This window comes from Microtus oregoni, unplaced genomic scaffold (genome assembly GCF_018167655.1).
Source record: "Microtus oregoni isolate MIOR12 unplaced genomic scaffold, Mior012 000020F_ref0000438, whole genome shotgun sequence".
Lineage (NCBI taxonomy): Eukaryota > Metazoa > Chordata > Mammalia > Rodentia > Cricetidae > Microtus > Microtus oregoni.
This window is the reverse complement of record NW_024543079.1, coordinates 32,267,539-32,289,183: the sequence shown is the minus strand read 5'-3', so window position 1 is coordinate 32,289,183 and position 21,645 is coordinate 32,267,539. Positions and strand designations below refer to the sequence as shown.

The 21,645-nt window shown below is 41.5% G+C and overlaps 1 protein-coding gene across 2 annotated transcripts in view; it reads left to right on the top strand.

The window, feature by feature from the left end:
* The window catches only part of Plcb1 (phospholipase C beta 1), a 676,602-nt gene that overhangs the window by 495,387 nt on the left and 159,570 nt on the right, over nt 1–21,645 (top strand). For both annotated transcript variants that reach the window (XM_041670151.1, XM_041670152.1), the window contains exons 10-11: nt 4,597–4,743; nt 19,010–19,167. In XM_041670151.1, coding sequence (XP_041526085.1) covers nt 4,597–4,743; nt 19,010–19,167 — 305 coding nt within the window. The remainder of the gene's footprint in view (nt 1–4,596; nt 4,744–19,009; nt 19,168–21,645) is intronic.

Sequence of the window (21,645 nt, the reverse complement as noted above, 5' to 3'; positions counted from 1 at the left end):
AAAACTTTATGGTCCATTGTTCCCCATTGTAGACTGGTGTTTTGTAATCCTTCTGATGTGGGACTTTAAAAAAAAAAAAATTGGCTAGCGATCCATAATTTATTGGCCCGCTTGAATTCACAGAACTTAAAAGCTTGAAGAAAAGTCTTAAAGGGGCCTGTGACTGGCTTGCCCTTGCCTTGCGGCTGGCAGGAATGTGGAAGCTGGACTCTTCTCTGTTATGACCTTGTTTAGAAAAACAGTGTATTTCCATTTGGTTGGTTATTTGGATGGTTTGGGTTCTGCTTTGCCTTTCTTTTGTTTTATTACATTTATGTGTGTGCATGTGTATGTGTGTAGGAACATTAGAAGTCAGAGGGCAACTCTGTTGCCATGCGTATCCTAGGGCTCAAACTCATTTCAGGCACCTAGCAAACCTTTCCCCACTGGCTGATCTCACAGGCTCCTGTTTCATTTTGTTTGTTGTTTCATGTTTTGCTCTGCTTTTGCAGTGCTGGGGACTGAACTCACAGCCTCACAGCCTTGGACATGTTAGATCAATGCTCTCCCACTGAATTACAATGTCGAGCTCCAACCTATGTCAGTTCCCAAGATTTTCCATCGTCTGCGCTCCTCCATGGACTAGGAAAATAAACGGAAGTTTTTCATAGTGAAAGACTTTTTTTTTTTAAAAAAAAAATGCTTATACTTTCCAGTCAATGGCAACGGCATCCTCCACTGTGGTTTACATGGGAGCAATGAAAATCTAAGGCCCTTTCTCTGCCCCCACACTTTGACCAGTCAAAAGCACCTTTCACACACTGTACAGACTGTGAAATATATTTTGAAATTGAACTCCTGACCTTTAACTGACTCACCTTCTATAGTGCGCGCGGACTGACCCTAATTTTCACAGTGACATCTCTTGACTTTGCCGTACCTCTCCCCATTCACTTGGGGCATCAAAAGTGTTGAACACTTGCTCCTGTAGTTAGCAGATAGAGCTCTGAAGGGACAAGTGTCTGATCACCTGCATCTTCGCCATGTTTTGTCTGACCACTCTGCAAACCTCCACGGCGTTCTTATTCAAATTTAGATTCATGTCATCCAGCAAGATGGCTCAGCAGGAAAAATCACTCCCCTACTGCAAGCCCGCCTTCTTCAGCTTGATTCCTAGCACCCTCGATGGAAGAAGAGAACCAAATCCTGCGGCACGCTTGTGCCCATGCCTACATTCATACACGTGCATATTCACTAATAATCACGAGTAAAATTATAAAATAAAGTTACATAACTTTCTTCCCTGGGTTTTGTTGTTGTTGTTGTTGTTTACTATCAATAATCTTCAAAAGTACTAACTTATCTAAACTCCTAAATTGTTTTCTGCCTGTGGTCTGTTTTAAATATTAAGTTAAGGGTCTGGAGTCAAAGCTCATTGGTTCAGTGCCTGTTTAAAACCGGTCAGGCTCTTGATTCAATGTTAAGCACCAAAAGAGGAAAAAAACCAAATTAAAATATTTGATTTCTGTGAAATATTAAAGGGAGAAGAGATGATCTAAAAGGTTGACATGCAGATCCTTAACTAGGTTTGTATTTAGTTCAGCAGTTTTGTCCATGTCTCTATTTAATTTTGGTCTTTGATTTGTTTTTGTTGACAAAGCTAGAATGCTTGCTTAGCATGTGTGAGGTGCTATATTCAGTTCTCAGCATGAAAACTTATTTTTTAAAAAAAGTAAAGACGCATATTTGTTTATCTGTGTATTTAGTTATGACTGGTGTTAGATAAATTGTTGAACTGGTAGAAGGTGAAGAGAGAAAAAAGAAAGAGAAAGAGGAAGGAAGGATGGAGTCTAGGTGGAGTAATATTTAACAAGTTGGAATAATCACAAAAACCTAGAAAATGGGGAAAAAATTGATTCTCTTACTAAATTTTGCCTCAAGAGTTTTATACTTCAAAATATTTTTTCAACCATCTGTAGAAGTAGCTTTGTCACTAAGCTGACTGGTTCATTAATGAGATTCATGATCAGTCCAGAGGGATGTATGCATTCTATCTACCAAGGAATGTTTAACAGAAGGCTCCAGTGGCAGATGGTCTTTCTGATGACCGTGTGACCAGGATGGTTGCTATATTAAGTGATGGCTATTTGGATGTATAGATGATGGTCTCTGTTGAGACTGATCACACACAAGTATAGCCTGCAGGTGGGTAGCTGCTGTAGGTCTCAGGAATGCCAACTAAAGCCTTTATATCAATATTTTTCATCTCTAATTAAGAGACTTTCTTGGAACTTCTTCCTTTTATCATTATGGAAACTATCAATCTCGTATTGGAGTGTACTTTTAGCAGTTGTTGCTTCAAATATTTGTTTCTATTTGAATGTTTGCTTAGGAAGATGTTTCTTTCCGTCTGGCAAAACGGTTTAGCTGGTCCTTGCTGATGAAGCCTGGTGGCCTGTGTCTATCCCCTGGAACTCAAGTAAAGATAGCAAAAAAGAAATTGTGCCCTCACACCCCCATGTTCCAAGGCATATGCCCCCATCCACCCACTTCATGGATGCACACAGACAGCAATGAGAATGATGGTGATGAATAAAAATATAAAGAAAATGTTTCTTCTATGCAATAGCCACTCTCTTTTAGAGAGCCAATAGTCAAGCTTCTGTTTCTTTAGTCATTCATTCATTCCTGAATGATGTTAACAATGATTTAGCTGTGCTATTCCCAGGACTTTGGTATCAGTTATCTTGAAAAATACACTCTATGTGAAACAAATTTAGTGTGGTAATATGCCATGGTTAATTCTGCCATTTCTTCATGGTACACCTAAAGAAGTTTAGTGGTCTGCATTAAAAGCCTTCATGACATGTATACTCTGATTTGACAGCTCTGTTCCTGCCAGTGCAGTCTGCAGAAGGAATTACATATATGTATAAAGATATACCTGCTGTAGCATTTAGTCCAGTGTCATTTATACTTGGAAATATTTAAAACAAATTTAATAACCAATAATAACAGATTTGCTTAATCTTTATTATATGTTTTTTGTTTTTTGGGGTTTTTTTTTTTCTGAGACAGGGTTTCTCTGTGGTTTTGGAGCCTGTCCTGGAACTAGCTCTTGTAGACCAGTCTGGTCTCGAACTCACAGAGATCCGCCTGCTTCTGCCTCCCAAGTGCTGGGATTAAAGGCGTGTGCCACCACAGCCCGGCATGTTTATGTTTTATAATTTATAAAGTAGCAGATGTTTCATGAGTTCAAGTTAAGCACTGATCTTAGAGAATTTACTTTGTGATGAAAATATTTATAATGTATTGTTTATTTAATTCAGAACAAATTACTGTCCTATATTATATATGTGTATATACATTTGCACACTGTTAAAATACACACACACAACTTTTTGATGACACATGGCAAAGGTCCCAAAGTATGTTCTTCTGAAGGAATGCTTGCATGCATTTGGACAAGCTTTTTTTTTTTCCTTTCTGCTTACCCCAGAGCCAAAACTTCTTCAGTGAAGATTAGCACGTTGAAATTAACACAAGACCCTTCCAACAAGGAGCTAAGATACGCCACCCCCAACCTTTACTGACACCACCTTCATTTCCCATTTATTTGCTGTTATCTTGAAGCTTCAACTATCAAAGTGGACAAACGCACTGTGGTGAAGGCTCTCTGTGGGCCTATCAGGCTGCTGAGCTGGAAATGAAGGATTATCTCAGTCCTTGTAAGGCAGCTTCAAACGGCACTAAATATGTGTAATTTCTGCCTGCCAGCGACACCTCAGTAATGCTGAAAGAAAAGGACGGTCTCAATACTTAGTTAGAGCTACCTCAGAAAGTTGGAAGAAAAAAAATTCTGAGTGGAATCACTAAGTGAAATACATATTTTTCTATCCGAAGTAAACTTGTAAAGAAAATTCAGAGCCCCTCCTCTCTGAGTGATCTCAGTTTGCTACAGAAAGCAAAGGTCATTTGTTGTTGTTTCTTATATTGTGTAAGAGATAAAATGATTTGAACCCTTAAAGTAGAAATATTTGTTCATAATTTTTATTATAAAAATAAAAGCAATATATGTTCTTAATGGGAAATTTGGAAAACCATCTCAAGGTGATTTACCCAGAGTTAACCTTTCTTTTTTGTGTTTGTTTTTTCTTTTGTTTTGAGGCAGAGTTTCTGTGTGTAGTCCTGCCTGTCCGAGAACTGGCTCTGTAGACCTTGAACTTAACCTTGGCCTTAAACTCAGAGATTCGCCTGCCTCTGCCTCCCGAATGCTGGGATTAAAGTCTTGTACCACCACTGCCTGGCAAACCTTTCTTTTTAAATTCATGAACTGTATGTTCACTATTACATTAAAAAGAGAGAACTTGTGTTTAAATCCTCTGAAAAGCTGAGGAGGCATCAGAATAGCTGCATCTTTCCTTTATGTATATGGGGTTGATGGTACAGCGTGATCCTAGACAAGTGTGTGTCTGTATTACGACAAAACTGTGTCTGCAGTCTTCTCCTTGGATGCTGCAGAGCTTGTTTAGCGTGGACCAGGAGATCGGAGTGGGTTGACCCCGCCAGTATCAGGATGCTGAGCCACTCACGTGCCTCTCGATCCGTTTTCTCCAGGGCAGATGTCAGTGGATGGATTCATGCGCTACTTGAGCGGAGAAGAAAACGGAGTCGTTTCACCTGAGAAACTGGATTTGAACGAAGACATGTCTCAGCCCCTGTCTCACTATTTCATCAATTCCTCACACAACACCTACCTCACAGGTACGATGCGGTCGGCTTCTAACAGTTAGACGGCTAGCCCTACCAGATTTTACTCTCTAGTGACTGTTGATGGGAAGCAAACGTTTCCTTTGCCCTAGGCAATGTCTCTGGGGACTTGGGTTGCCATACTGACTTCCCCAGCTCGAAGCCATCCTGTGTGTATTTGTGAAGCTGTTTCCTCGCCTCTCCACAGTTTGTGTTGTTTTCAAATCTCCCAGCTAGACTGTACTGGCCGGCACCTGATGTTTTCTGACCCATGGGATTTTGTATAATAAGATTGAGAGTGCAGTGAATTTTCAGGCATTTCCAGAAGGAATAAGGCCCACAGTGCTTTCTTAGTATGAGGGAGGCTTGCTCCATACCCGACACCACAATAAAAATAAATAAATAAATAAATAAAAATAAAAAGAGGAGGAGGAGGAGAAAAAAAACTACTTAAAAAAAAAAGAACTTAATCCAAGACACCACTTACAGTGAGTCTTGTTTTTATCACATACTAAGGACAAGATTAAAAAAGAAATATGTGTCTGAATTTTGTACATGTGGATTATCTTTCTGGCCTGGAAGTTGTTTTAGTGCCAAATGGCAATCCCTCAGTGCAGAAAACCGTCTAGCATTTGTGTGTATATCCATTACTCCCCCACGTGTCTGGGCTCTCCTTTTCACCACGCTGAAATAGTTCACTTTTTATCTGTCCACGTATTCTACGAATGTGTGGTTTTCCTTTAAAACCCTGTTCTTTACCTACAGCCATCCTGCTTTCTCCCTCCAGTGCTAGGTCGCCTTTTATGGATGACAGATCCTTGAATTCCTGCAGGCTCACCCTGTTCTCTGTCCAGAGAGTCAGACCTCATCCCTCCATCCTGCCCCTCACCCCGCCCAATCCGGACAATGAGCCCTGGTCCCTTTCTGTTGGAAACAAGGTACTTTAATAACAGTGTAGACCCTGTGCGATAAGGCATTTTTTCCAAACTATTTCAGTGACAAGTTCTAGGAAAGTCTACAAAAGAAACTTTTTATTTTTGCTTCTTAGGACTTGGTTCACAAAGGTATTTCTACTTCTATCTTCCAACTTAAATTTTTAACTCTACAGCTGTGTCTATTAGTAATTTTAGTATGTAACAAATTACATATAATTACTAACAACCCAAATAATATGCAGTTATTATTGTAATATATTGTGTTACATTGTAACATCACAATAACAGTTATGGGAAAATTATTGTCTTGAAATACAATAGAATTGTGTTTTGAAACACAAACAGCACTGAATACAAAGAATATAGTTTAAAATTCCCTTGATGGTTTCTTTTTATAAATTGCACTTCAGCAATGATTTTTCATGCAGATTAATTTCTTGGCAGTCATTAATATCCTCCTCCCTCAGTATAACTCTGTTCCCTGATCATAGAGGAATCAAGTTCCTTTATGCTAAGGCTGGTGCACAGGTTTCAAGAAAAAAAATCAGAAAACAGAGCTTCTTATTTGTGTAGCTACATCATTCGTGGGTGTGTACCTGAAGAAATCCAATTTAGCTTTCAAGAGAAGTTCCTGGACATCCATGTGTGTTGGGGCACTTTCCCGTAGCCAGGATGTGGACCCAGCCTCACTAAAACAAACAGTGTCTAAACACAATGGAGTACAGTGACTGTGAAGAAGAACAGAGTGTGTGCCATTCTTCAGGAAAATGAAAAGAACTAGAGATCACCAGGAACCCTAAGCAAAATCCACACTCTAAAAATGTGTGCCTGGAGACGGATGAGGCACTGTTCTGGGAACTGAAAGGGGACCAGTGGGAGGAGAAGGAGAAAGAGGACAATAGGGGGTGAGTGGGACAAATAAGATCAAAGTACATCACAAACGCGTGTGAAACTTTCATAAGGAAGCCCATTGTTTTTGTACAGTGGTTGTTCACTAATAAAAACTAGCTAGGATACTTGCATACTAATGCATATTTGCAATGCTTAGATGCTAGGAAATAGAAGGACTCACGTTTTCCACCTGTTCTACTAGGCATGCAACCCAGGGCATCTCAAGGTAGGCAAATGTTCTAGTAGTAAGTGACATGCCCAGCCTGCTGACTGTTTACTGGAAAAAGAGTTCAAGCCGGCATCTTCACATTTCTGCATCTAATTTGCATAACGTGATGTGTGATTATTGCGTCTCGCTATTTGGGTTCTAGTAACATCGGTGGACACGTTTCCAGAAATGCAGATTCTAAACCGCGAGAGCCGCTAACTGCTGTCGTGGTCCTGAGTAGTCGACTTGGTTTTCTTGCTCTGTCTTTTGAGCTGCTATTGTGCTGTGGTCTGCATTACACAGATTTGAATTAGATCAAATCAATTCTCACCATATTACACTTTCCTAGTTCAAAGTATTCGCTTTCCTATGGGGAAATAGAGAAGAACTCGACATAATCAGTAGGAGAGGGGAAAGGAGGGAAGGGAGGGAAAGGAGAGAGGGAAGGAAGGAAGGAACGAAGGAAGGAAGGAAGGAAGGAAGGAAGGATAGATTTCTATAGGCTTTCAAGGTTTTGTTTGAAAAGTCCTTTTTTGACTTATGGGTCAAAACATGCCTTTACTTCATAAGGCTGCTGCTTTATTTACACACAAAGTGAATATAATACTCCTATTTCCCAGAGACCTTTAAATAAATATGACTGTCTCGGTAATAAAAATTCAAACTCTCGCAAATCATTTAAATGTGCACTAAAATAGAAAATATATATAATCAAAGCCTAATGCAGAATCCAATTAAATTTAAAAATCAATGGCTAAGAAATAAATGAGATTGTAAACATGGATTGCAGCCCCTTGCCTGTCTGCTATCTTGGATTCTTTTCAGGTGCATAACCATGCTTTAGATCCATTTCTAGAACAAACGGAAACTCCAGAAATCTTATTTCATAGGAGTATGCAGTAGCCTAAGGAGGGTTCTACTCATTCACATGAGCCTAAGCAATGCTGGGCTCAAGCAGAGGGCGGCACCAGGGGGGCTGTGTTCTGGTTAGAGGAGTCACCCAGGTGACACAAATCTTGGCCACCCTGTCACCACTCTGCTCTTCTTGGAGAATTGTAAGAACTTGTATTTCTGAGGCGCTTCACTCTCAACCCAAACAAGAAGAACTTCAAAACCTGGCTGTTGGGAGCCTAGGCAGTTTGGATGCTCACCTTACTAGACCTGGATGGAGGTGGGTAGTCCTTGGACTTCCCACAGGGCAGGGAACCCTGATTGCTCTTCGGGCTGATGAGGGAGGGGGACTTGATTGGGGGAGGGGGAGGGAAATGGGAGGCGGTGGCGGAGAGCAGGCAGAAATCTTTAATAAATAAATTAATTAATTAAAAAAATAAGAGAAACACACACAAAAAAACCTGATTTTTTTTATTCCCTTTACAGGGAATACAAAAATTAAATATATACAGCCTGAGGAATGAATCTGTTTGGTATTCTCTTATTTGTGTCTTCTCTATCCCTGTTACTGCCCCCTCATTAAACATGAAGATGGACCCAAAAGGAAAAATACATACATAGGATGAGCTTGTTATTAATGACAACAGTTACTTTTGAGAATTTTGGGCAGTCTTGGCAGTGTACCTTTAGTAATTATGTTTAAGTTACTGTCTCTCTCTCTCTGAGGAATCTATCCAAGTGGCTCAAAGAGGGGGAGGGAGGAAAGCCTCTCTCCAGGAGGAACACTATATAATCGTTTCAACTGGCAACATAGCTGGCTCATAAAATTTTCTGAGCTCCAAAAATCTGGAAGATACTGGTTCTATATAAAGGCAGCTATGTTCTGTATCATTGCCTGATTAATACCCTTGTCTCACGTAGAACAAAATGCAAGATTTGAGATTTAATGTTGAAAAATATTATAAATTACTTGTCCCAATAATCTGATTAATTGAATTATCTCCTTGAAGATCTCAGATCATTATTCTCTTCTCCTATATACTTCCTTGGCTGCAGAAAAAGCCTAGCCGTTCCCTTATGAACCAACCACTATTCAGCTCAAGCTGAGTGTCACCCGTTCCCGTCGTTTATCTCTCTCCCCTTTACTAGACTGGGGCGTGTACAAGCTTTCATCATTTTTGTTCAATTTAAATTATATACAGTCCTAAGAAAATTGAGTAGTAGCATAAACTTAGAAAATAAATAAGCCCTGCTTGAATTTACCTTTAAATGGCACTCTTACATTAATTCCTTTATAAAATGAAGATAAATTCAAACAGCAAAGGTCCTTGTGGCTGAACATGATTGGATGCCATCTACATGACCCAAAGAGTGAGGAATTTAGACCTCGTGCAGCAAAACATCAGCTGCTGAGGCTTGCCTCAATCAGGAATCCATGAACGACATCAGGTTCTCAGGTACGCTCCCTGTCTTTTGGGACTAAGGAATTCAGGTTGATTGTGCAACCTAAGCATGGCTTTCTATAACCATTATCCATACCTACTTCTGTGTGAAAGCCCCAGATGGATTCCTTTTTATAAGAGTCACGTTTCTAGAGGTTGCCTAAGCCACTCCTCCAGCCCCATTCAGTATTCTTTCCATTATTCTTATCATGTATAGTCAGCAGAGACCACGCTGACTACCTCCATGGGCATGGAGTTGCCATGACAGCATGAGAAGATTCTAGATTTATTTTCCAGGGCTGGGAGGAGACCCTTAAGCCTATTGAAACCTAATATAATGTTCTCTTGGAAAGCGGAAATAGAAAGAGGAGAAAGAAAGTATAGGATTATGATGATAGTTTAAACTGCCTGCTAAACAGGAACCGTTATTATTCATATTTCACTCCCCTGTCGGGTGATAAAGTTATGGATGTGCCTTATATTTGTATTCCCGGTAACCATTACTTTCCACAGAGAGCATGTTTGGGAAAAATATATATATAAAATATATATATACACAGACTTGCTGCTGATACTTCTGTCAATAATAAGGCTTAGAGGTGAAACTGATTTTCTTAGGAGAGGGAATGGCTTTGCCTTTGTACCTTCAATACTTTCTCAGTTAGGCATTTAAGATCACTGGAATCTATAATCAAGAGGGTGTTGTGTTTTCAGTGGGACAACAGTGAATTCAATGCATTCTTGGTAACCTAGATTGCTCTCCTAGGTGCAGCTGTGAGATCATAGACCCTGAAAGAGCATCACAGAATTGAAAGTTGGCAAAAAATAGTGCCCATCTCCATTTATTGAAGGTGACAATGTTCACAGAAGGAAAACCCCAAGTTGACAGGGACATCACATTTTGAGAGCATAGCACTTTGAAGGGAGACATCAAAACATTGATAAATGTGAAGGTAGATGGCTACCTGCCGGGCTTTAAAGCGTGAGAAATTCTTCAGAAGGTTGGATTAGTAGTGAAGCTGTTAATTCCCAGTTACTGGTCTTTTCTCTCCCTGGGTGCCTCAGTAATCAGAGTCAAGGCTCCAGTGATTGTAACCAGCATTGCCACCAATGACAGGGAGCAGGGGAGCACTGCGGGCTGACTCGAGGCACCATTATCCAACTGTCTGGAATAGAGCTGCAGCTTGGAGTTCAGTCTGAATTGGAAAGAGGGTTCTTGATCAGGCAGAGATGATATCAAGGAGCAGCTTTAGAAATGCCAAGGCTCAAGTGATGTAGGACAGAGCCCCAGTCCTTAGCCCCAGTCGTATGCAAATATAGTGGGAGAGTGCAGTATTTGAAAGAGAAGTAAGGAATTTCAGGGACGAAAGTAAACTTAAGACTTTAGGGAGAAATGGAGAAGAATGGAAATTATAACACAACTAAGAAACATAATAGGAATTCCAAGACAAGGGACAGTGGGGATATGGATTTTCTCCAAAATATGCTTTCTTGGCATAAAAATAGACAGGAGGACCGATGGAACCCAATCAAAGACTCTGATATTAATCCACACACCTATGAACACCTGATTTTTGACAAAGAAGCAAAAAAATATAAAATGGAAAAAAAGCATATTTAACAAATGGTGCTGGCAAAATTGGATATCAACATGTAGAAGAATGAAAATAGATCCATATCTATCGCCATGCACAAAACTCAAGTTCATGTGGATCAAAGACCTCAACATAAAGCCAGGCACACTGAACCTCATAGAAGAGAAAGTGGGAAGTACCCTTGAACACATCGGCACAGGAGATTACTTCGTAAATATAACCCCAGCAGTACTGAAACTGAGAGAAACAATTAATAAATGGGACCACCTGAAACTGAAAAGCTTCTGTAAAGCAAAGGACATGGGCAACAAGACAAAACGACAGCCTATGGAATGGGAAAAGATCTTCACTAACCCCACATCAGACAGAGGGTTGATTTCCAAAATATACAAAGAATTCAAAAAATTGGTCATCAAAAGAACAAATAACCCAACAAGGACAATGGCACTGGGTTTTGATCCTACTTCATGTTCTGGCTTTGTGGGAGCCTAGCCAGTTTGGATGTTCACCTTCCTAGACCAGGACGGAGCGGGGAGGACTTTGGACTTTCCACAGGGCAGGGAACCCTGACTGCTCTTCAGACTTGAGAGGGAGGGGGAGAGGAGTGGGGGGACGGGAAGAGGAGTGGGGGGACGGGGAGAGGAGTGGGAGGCTGGGAGGAGGCGGAAATTTTTTTTTCTCAATAAAAAAAAAATAAAATAAAAAAAAATAATGGAGTACAGACCTAAACAGAGAACTCTGAACAAAGGAATCTAAAATGGCTGAAAGGAAATTTTCAACATCCTTAGTCATCAGAGAAATGCAAATCAAAACAACTCTGAGATCCCATCTTACATCTGTAAGAATGGCCAAGATCAAAAACACTGATGGCCACTTATGCGGGAGAGGTTGTGGGGTAAAGGGAACACTCCTGCATTGCTGGTAGGAGTGCAAGCTGGTACAGCCCCTTTGCATATCTGTATGGTGATTTCTCAGAAAATTATGAAACAACCTTCCTCAAGACCCAGCAATACCACTTTTGGGTATATACCTGAAGGATGCTCAATCATACCACAAGGACATGTGTGCCCAACTATGTTCATAGCAGCATTGTTTGTCATAGCCAGAACCTGCAAACAACCTAAATGCCACTCAACAGAAAAATGGATAAGGAAAATGTGGTACATTTACACATTGGAGTACTAAACAACAGAGAAAAATAATGGCATCTTGAAATTTGCGGGCAAATGGATGGATCTAGAAAACATCATATTGAGTGAGGTAATCCAAACGCAGCAAGACAATTATCACATGTACTCACTCATGAGTGGTTTTTAGACATAAAGCAAAGAAAACCAGCCCACAAATCACAATCCCAGAAAACCTAGACAACAGTGAGGGCCCTAAGAGAGACATGTATGGATCTAATCTACATGGGAAGTAGTAAAAGACAAAATCTCCTGAGTAAATTGGGAGCATGGGAACCATGGGAGAGGGTTGAAAGGGAGAGGAGAGGTAGGGAGGGAAGCAAAGAAAAATGTATAGCTCAATAAAATCAATAAAAAATATTCTTTGGGACACTTTATTTCTTATAAAAATTGTTCATTTCATGAAGGAGCAAGAGGGCATTTGCAGGCTGTAGGTGCTGGATGGCAAACACGGTCTTTAATGTTTTCAGATTTTTTCATCTTGCAAAACCCACACTTTTCATAAAGTATTCAATTCCTTCTAACTGCTCTTTAAATGACGAATGCATTTGTAAGCCAGTTCACAGAAATGTCTCTAAACGTCCTTTGAATCAATTATGACAGAGCACTCCAGTTTTGCTTAGTTACTATCAACATAAAATAGCTTCTCTGCTTTTGAAGGAGACGAGAAAACAGTTTATCATGAACCAGGTATGAGTAACCGAGGAATAGAGATCCAGGTTACCCTGGATGATATGTTCCACTACAGAAGAGGCTGTGTGAAGTTTGGTAGTTGTCACCAAAGCAAAGGAAAGTATTAATAAGCACATGTACCGATTTCAAGGACATTGATGGGAACCTAATGGGGCAGGGTGCAGTAAGGGTCCAGAGATCATCTCATGGAATTCTTTGCATTCAGGTTGGTGAAGGCTGGAGGTCTGGAGATACTGCTATCAACTAGTTATAGCTTGTGAGGTCTGATAGGGAAGGGAAGGGAACTGAAACCAGTCCTAGGACCCTTGGGAAACAGAGGCAGGAAGACTGGAATCAGAGCTACATAGTATGATCCCTCTAACACATGCACACATACACGTCCACACACACACACATACACACATACACATGCAGTCACAGTAAAGGTAACTGGCTACCAAAGGGCCTAAAATAGCCCATGATAATTTTAACTTTCATCTTATAATGGTCCATCTTGCCAGGTCATGGCATGTATGGTCAGCCAAGAACAAGCTCTCTGCAGCATCTTGTTGTATCAAAAATGTTGGGGTACTTTACCTAGGGTGGTGTTCCCAGGGTCATCAGGGTTAGTTCTCGGGGTTCTTGGTCATGTTAATAATGGAATTTAAGAATGGACTCAGAAGAAAGCATGTAAGGACAGATTTATTAGAGTTTAAGTCAACAACAACCCAGCAGTAAGAACAAGCAAGCTGTCAATTTCATCAGCTGCCCTCAAAGAGGGAGGTGAAGAAGAGGAAGAAGAGAGAAAAATACTCGCAGGGAACCACATTGGGGTGAAGGAAGCAGGTGAGTTAACTTCTATAACAAAGGAGAGAGCAAGCTCAGAGTGCCCTAGAGAACATGCCCAGGTTTGCCAACTGAGATCAAAAGAAGAAAACAGGAAAGTTACACTTCAGAAAAGTAGGCAGGCTTAACAAAGTCCTGACCACGTAGATAGAAATTGCACACTGTGTCATGGTGTTGGTGCCCTACTGACACATCACCCACAACCCCCAGACAGCCATCTTCAGTTTCCTGTGGCTGTGGTGAGTTGCTCTGGCACGAACAGCTTAAAGGAGAAAGGGTTTATTCTGAGTCGCAGATCAAGGGCACAGTTAATCATGGTAGGGAAATTGGGTGATAGAAACTTGAAGCAGTTGGTCCCATGGCAACCACAATCAGGACAAGAGGGACAGAATTCAGAGTGCCGCTCAGCTCCCTTTATTCTGGGATCCCAGCCTGGAGATGATGTTGTATTATTCAGGATTCTCTAAAGTAACAGAACTTATAGTGGAAAAATGTGTGTGTGTGTGTGTGTGTGTGTGTGTGTGTGTGTGTGTGTGTCTATAGAGGACTTCTAGAGCCGCTCAGCCTGTGGGCATGTCTATGGGAGACTGTCTAAACATTCAAATATATATACTTATAGGCTGTGGTCCAGCCAACCAAATGACTGCCTATGACAGAAGGTCCAAGAATCCAACAGTTGTTCATGTGTCTGGATTTGTCAGCTGATCTTCAATATACACCAGAATGCCAACGAAATAGGCTCTATTGCCAATGAAGGAATGGACTCTAAAAAGGGCAGGGAGTGGCTGGCAAAGAGAGACAGCTTCCCTCTTCCATGACCTTATATAGGCTTCAGCAAAAGGTGTGGCTCAGATTAGAGGTGGGTCTTCCTACCTCAAAAAATCTGGATTAAAGATGTATCTTCCGCCTCAGAGATCCAGATTAGAAGTGAGTCTTCCCACTCCAAATGATTCAGTTAAGCACAGGTGTACCCAGCCACTTTGGGGTTTTAATTAATTCCAGATGTCATCAGGTTGACAACCAAAAATGTCCATCGCAGATGCTATGCACAGTAGGACAGTAGGTGGGTCTTCTCACCTCAGTTAACAGAATGAAGATAATCTCCCACAGCCGTGCCCAGGGCTCCATCCCCCAGGTGAGCCTATAGTCTATAAACTTGGCAGTGAACCCTAGCCATCACAGTACCAGTACATGTACAGATCTGTTCTTTTCTTTTATATGAATGCTGTTTTGTGCAGGAACAAACCTTTGGATGAATGAATCTTACGATTATTTCAGTTCTTCGCTTCCCATAGTTCAGAAGTTTAGGAAGAACAACAGTGTTAATTTTCACTCCTCCCACCCTTCTCCTTTATGCAGCCGTCTTGGGGACAGTTTTGCAGTGACAATAAACTTTGAGGCAATCATAAATGGCAAATTGATTATCCAACATCAGGAGTTTTCCAGGTTCTATTATCAGCATTTTTTTTTTGTCTTTGCAAAAAGACATTTGTGTGTTTAAATGCCCTAATTTTTCTAGGAAAGAAAAGTGATTATGCAAATGTACTTAACCAGCCTTTCAGCGCCTTTGCTAGAGCTGTATAGCGCTGAGGAGCACCGTCTTTTGTTATGCTGATGGCTGGGTATTGTGCCATGCATATAAAATAAAATTAAGCCAGTTGGCCTAATCCCATTTTCTTTCCCCTGTGTGTCTCCACAGGGCAGATGTTGTCCATTTCAAAGTCATTTTGGCAGTTTTTATCCACAAGTCATCCTTCAATTGGCTATAAAAAGAAGATCCAAAAGAGCAAAGGAGAGAAAACCTGTCTGTTTAGCCCACTGCTAAAGAGGGAGAGGCAGGAGGGATTTTAATTTGAGGCTAGCCTAGACTACAGGGTGAGACTGTGACTCTAAATAAATAAAAACAAGTAAATAACTAAATAAAACATGTAAGTTTGTGACGTATTGATCAAAGAAACTTCAATTTGTCTGTTTGATAAAAGACTTGTTCCAAAATGTATCCATTATTAATCTTTTAAAAACAATTCTGTCTAGTACTTGGTAGCTTCCAGGACTAGAGAGATGGTTCCAAGGTTAAGAACACTTGTCTTCTAGAGGACTGGGTTCAGGTCCCAGTACATGCATGGCAACTCATACTCCACCGCCATAACTAGTTTGGGGGGGTTGATACCACCTTCTACCCTCTGCAAAGTCACCACTTGTACAGTGCATACACATCGCCATTAAATGAATGAATAACTATCTTTTAGATTAGTGACTTTCTTTAACTTCTTAAGGGAAAAAAGAAGTTCTGTCTATTGTCCATCAGTGCCATGGCTTTATCACAATTTCATAACTTCGTGACAGAGATCTTACTCAGGCTTCCTGTCATGAGTCTCTTTCCACAGAAACATAGACAATCATGTTTGTGTCTCGCACAGGACCCAAAACTCTTAAATCACAATCAGTTCGCAAGCTACATCAGTTTTGTTGGCTGCAGCTAGTCTGGCAAGTAGTCTGAATTTGCTGGCGATGGCTGGACACTGACCATCAGCACGCCTTAGTCCAGCCTTCACTACTGATACTGGCTCTCCTGTCACACACTACCCTTTCCACAGTAAATCTATCTGTGCACATGTGCATATGGAGGTTACAGAATGGCCACATGGGCGTGAAGAGCCTTCAGTAGAGTTCAAGGCATTCAGAGGACCTTATTAAGAGGCAGAAGCAAGAGGCTGATAGAAATGCAAAGAGAGTCTATATGGGAGTTAGGTAGCAAACCCTGTTGAAGGTGTGCCGGGGGTGCTGATGTAGAGTCAAGCACAGAGTCAGAGGGAACCCAGGTTAGTCAAGCTGCACAGGTGAGATGCAGGGCCATGGAGGCCATAGAGATAAAGCACAGGACCCAGTCCATATGAATGGGCACATGGCAAGTCAGATAGGCTGTCTCAGTCATGGAGACTGAGCCAAGCTGAAGCCCCTGAGAGAGTTGAGTGTTCTCTGCCAGTCTCTTCCTGGAGCATACACCAAGTTAGGTTCGAAGGGTCTATAGGCAAAATATTCTGTCCCACCAGCCAGCTCCCAAATAACCACACAGAGACTTCTTATTAGTTATAAAAGCGTGGCTGATAGATTAGACTTGTTTCTATCTAGCTTTTATAACTTAAATTAACCCATTCCTATTTGTGTGCTGCCATGTGACTCATGGCTGATTACCTCATGTTGTATGCATCCTGATTCCTCTGATTTTGCCCTTCTTCATCCCAGTGCTCTCTCCCTGTCCCTCAAGTATTGCCTAACCTCTTCCTGCCTAGGTATTGGCCATTGAGCTCTTTATTAAACCAATGAGAGCAACATATTTTCACAGTCTTCAAAAAGATTGTTCCACATCAAAGATTACTGTCATCGTGGTGTTAGGTGTCCACCTTTTGATGAAGCCCAAGCCTTGTATTCTTTTCTCAGTCTTGTGTGTCCAATTGATCCTGGTATCTGGTTTTACTCTTATAGATTTGATACACACATCTGCTTATGGGTCCCGATTCATGGTAATAAACTCATAGGGCAGCACCCTTTTCACAGTCAAGAATAACTTGTATATTATGCTCTGCTTCATGAAGTTGGACACATGGTAGTAGCCACGTGCCAGTCAAGATACAGAGACATTCTTCCTCTGCATCTGTACTCAAACTGGAGTCAAAGGCTGTTTGTAATTGGAGTCTTTCAGAACAAGACAACCTGAAGCCAACGTTTTAGACAGTATGCAGTAAGCATAGAACGGAGTACACTCTGATCTCACCAGTTCCCCTCAGGTCCTCAAACCAGGTGACCTTTGTCAAAAGAATTCAGACAAGAAAGACACTCAGAAAACAATATGGAAGATGGGTGGAGCTTATTACAAAGTGAAGAAGAAAGGGCCAAAGGAAGCACTTTCCTGCAGGGAAGGAGTAGTTAATCAGACCGACCCAGGTACTAATCTCCATTTTTAAGTATATTTTGTATTGCTTTCTAAAATCTCTGGAAGAAACAGCTTGCCTTGGGGGTGTTTTCTGTTCAGGTGATTGACATGGCCACTTGAGTTCATTCTGAAGGGAGAGACTAGTTATGTCTTTCTTCTGGAAAGCCTCTGACCACATAGTAATCCTATGATAATTTGGGTGGTTCAGAAAGTTTTATCTCCACCCAGGGTCAAATATTTGACTAATAATTAATTCTTTCGACCAAAACAAAGTGGGGGGTGGGATCACATACTAGAGCAGACTTAAAAAAAACAAAACTAAAGAAAGAAAAAACAAAAAGTACACCTATACAAATAATAGCCATATTTTACTAGGAGGAAATAGCCCCGCCTCAAAGTGCCTTCACAAAGCCTGCTACCCCCTCCTTTTTCCTTTTGTCCGACCTGTAGTTATTATTTATTGTGGTATTTTAAAGTGTCGAGGGGCAGTTGTGACGTTTTCTCCTTCTTCCACATGGTATTCCAAATCCAGAAGGGATTTGTTGTCATACTTCCCCTCCCTCAGAATCAATTGCGTTTAACAAGGACATGGAAGGTCGCGTTCAAAACTAAGTACGAGAACGCTGGTGGAGACTGCTCACTCCTACCTAGCTATGCAGCAGCTTCCCTAGGTTCCTTTGGCTCTGCTCACAAATACCAATTTTATCAAGTTTCCCTAGTATTCTTTTTGTTGCTTGCACTGTTGGTGTTGGCTACACAAAACACAATCGTTGGTGCTTCCTTTGTTTCTTCTACGACCTTCGTATTTTTAGCTCTCAACACTTAGGACTTGATCAATTTTGCATTAATTTAGTCTATGTGGTGTGAAATAGGGATGTTTGTTTTGGCATGTGACTGTCCTATTGCCTCAGGTCAACTCATTGAACACACTAATTTTTCTGTACTGAGTTTTACTGGCTACATTGTTGAAAGTCAGGGAGCGAGCGATGAACTGAAGGTTTATTTCTAAGCTTTCATTTCTTTTGTATTTACCCGTGTACTCTTCCTATAGTGTTGCCATGCTGTCTTGATTACTATAACTTGGTAGTAAGTTCTAAAATTGGAAAGTGTGATTTTTTCCAACTTCGTTTATATTTTTCAAGATTCCGTTGGCTAATTAATCCCACCACCACCACCAATATTGCCATATGATGCTTGGGTCAGAATATCAATTTCTGTAGCCATATTTCTGTTGGACTTAATATGAATTAATACTGTACACCAGTTTAGGGAGTGCTGCCATCTTTGCTTACTAAGTATCTTCTATGAACAAAACTGTGTATCTATGTATTCCCCATGGAAACTTGGGTAACTCAACTGTTCTGTGCCTCTTTCATTATCTGGAGTGGATTCTGTTTCTTATAAAATAGTTATACCAGACAGTTGATTTCTTTCAAGACTAACTGTTGACTATAAAGGTCTGTAGTTGGCTTCCAGTAAGCAGATACTCAGTATGTGTCATTGTTACTATTACAACACCTTTCCCTCTCCTCTCCTGTCCTCTCTTCTCCTCCCAACCCACACTAGGGAGCCCTGATGCCACCTGGGCAACTCCGGTGCTTTGTTCGCCAAAAGAGCTTTTGATGAAGCCTGCATCCCATATTTTCCTTGACTCAAAGGATTCTGGGGTTTATTTTGCAGCTGGCCAGTTGGCTGGGAACTCCTCTGTAGAGATGTATCGCCAGGTGCTTCTGTCTGGATGTCGCTGCGTGGAGCTGGACTGCTGGAAGGGAAGGACTGCAGAGGAAGAGCCTGTCATCACCCATGGATTCACCATGACAACAGAAATATCCTTCAAGGTAGAGTGAACCCAGTTTCCAAAAGCTTGGCGACCTGGCCCTATGGGGGAGGGGGGGAAAGCTTTCTCAGATAATGTCTGGGTATTCCAATGAAGTTCACAGGTTGGGAATGATCTCCATGTTTAATTCAGAAGCCAAAATGCAACAGTCTATCCTACTAACCAAATTATAAAGTTACTGACTTAGGAAAGGAAATATCAAATAAATATCCAAAATATCCCCAAATCCAAACTTTTTGTACATAATATTTGTGATAAACTTTCCGGTTTCAAAACATTTGGGATTTCAGAGTTTTAGAGGCAAAATGAGAAGCATATAAGCGTCCTAATCTATGATGCTACGATTAAAACTAGAAACCTCTGATGGTGAGTGACTAGTAATAAGTATATTTATTTATTTATCTAACTATTTATTTATTTATGGTCTTTTGAGAGAGGGTTTCTCTGTAGCTTTGGAGCCTGTCCTGGAACTAGCTCTTGTAGACCAGGCTGGCCTCGAACTCATAGATCCACCTACCTCTGCCTCCCAAGTGCTGGAATTAAAGGCATGCACTACCACCGCCTGGCTAATAAGTGTATATTTTTTTTTTGCTCATGAATGGAGCAGGTTTATGTCATGGGAAACTGTAGTGTCTTGGTGAATATTTGTTATGGAGAGCTGACAGTACAGATTTTGATTGGGTTATTTGGAACAGGCTTTGAAAAAGTTGGGTTGCCCTGTGGTAAGCTGGCTGTTGTTGGAAGCAGAAATAATCCTATGGTTGTGTCTTTGTAAGTCATGTTGTCTGTGCTGACATGGGGTTCTCACCACTTCGGAGGAAAATCAGGCAAGAGGAACTGGAAAGTAAGAGTTGTGTTTCTAGGCGAGGTGTGTGACCTGCATTACCGGAGTTTCTAGGCAAGGCCCTGGGACCTGAGTTACCTGTGTTTCTAGACATGGCCCTGGGACATGGGTTACCTATGTCTTTAGGATTATCCCTGGGACCTGGCTTACCTGTATCTCTAGGCATGGCTCTGGGACCTGGGTTACCTGTGTTTCTAGGCATGGCCCTGTGAACTGGGTTACCTATGTCTCTGGTCAGAAGTAGCTCAAGCATAAACTCTTGCCCTAGTTAGACGAAAGTATGCAGCATCAGTGTGTGAGTCACTGAGATGATGGGGGCAAGGTCACTGAAAATGAGAGGGGAATGTCACATATGGAGTTAGTGAAACATCAGTATCACTGGAAATGGAAGCAAAGCCTTGGATCAAAAAGACAGTGAACCACACTTTCTCAGTCTTTTCTGTGCCATGGAAGACTCGAGGAAAGGTAGAAAGGGGTTCAGCTATCTTGGGGAAAGTGGGATTTTTTAGATTGAAATGTAGGGAAATTAGTCTTAACCCTGAGCACTTTGGATACAGCTAAATAAAACATGTGGAACAGCAAATAAGACACCGGGTTTTCAGGCCAAATTCTAGTCAGAGAAATGAATTTTTCTGATCTAAGCTGCTGTGCTGGGCTCCAACAGTGTGTTCTATGCCATCAATGTCATTACCAATGTGTGTAGGATGCGCTCTCTGTGGAATATGGTGGTGTTGTTTTTAAGACAGGATCTGTGCACCCTAAACTGGTCTTGAACCCCAGCTCGTGCCTCTGCTTGTGTCTCTAGAATGTAGCATTCCAGACACGTGCCTGCACACCCAATAAGTTAGCCCCTGTTTAGTTCCAGTCTCACGTAATTGGGCTCGGAAAGAAAAAGTGGGGCCCAGAGCCAGAGAGAAGAGGCTGGGAATAGCCACTATGCCATAGCTTCCTCCGAGTAGTGAAGGTGGAGAGGGTCCTAGCCTTGGCAGGAGTGGGGATGACTTGGCACTACCCTTGAGTTGATAGAAGACTCACCTACCACCCTATCTATGCCCACTTCTATCCCTTAGAGTCCCTTGAGAGTTGCAATACTGTTTTCTTAGGGTTTAGTCTACAAAATGTTTTGAGATCCTGGGAACAGAATAAACATCTAGTCCATTCTATGGCTTATTTCTTTTGACCAGAGCCTTGGCTTCCCAGCCTTAGCTGCCAGGTCACGTGAAGTGACTGACTCTTCCTGTGCATTTGACCTACAAGTGGTTCTTCAGTCACACCTGTGAGCTCCTGGTCCCTGCTTGTTGAGTGTCCCTGTCTGAACCCCTGCAGCCAGCTTCTCGACCATGTCCAAATATTGTCAGCGTTAGAGGCTTAAGACTATATCCCTTGGCCTGCTGGTGGATAGGGTGGGTAACCAGGGTGGCCAGAGAGGGCCCAGGTAGATCCTCCAGACCCCTACCCCTACGCTCTTGCTCATGCAAGTTGGAAAGACATGGACATGGGGGCTAGGATGGGTAGTGGAAATGCTGACCTGAATTGTAGAAAAGTTCAATAGCAGAATTTTTTTTTTTTTCTCCAGGCGCCAGGTGAGGAAGTTGCTGAGGATGTCAGATTTGGGCTCTTCACTAAGAGCCCCTC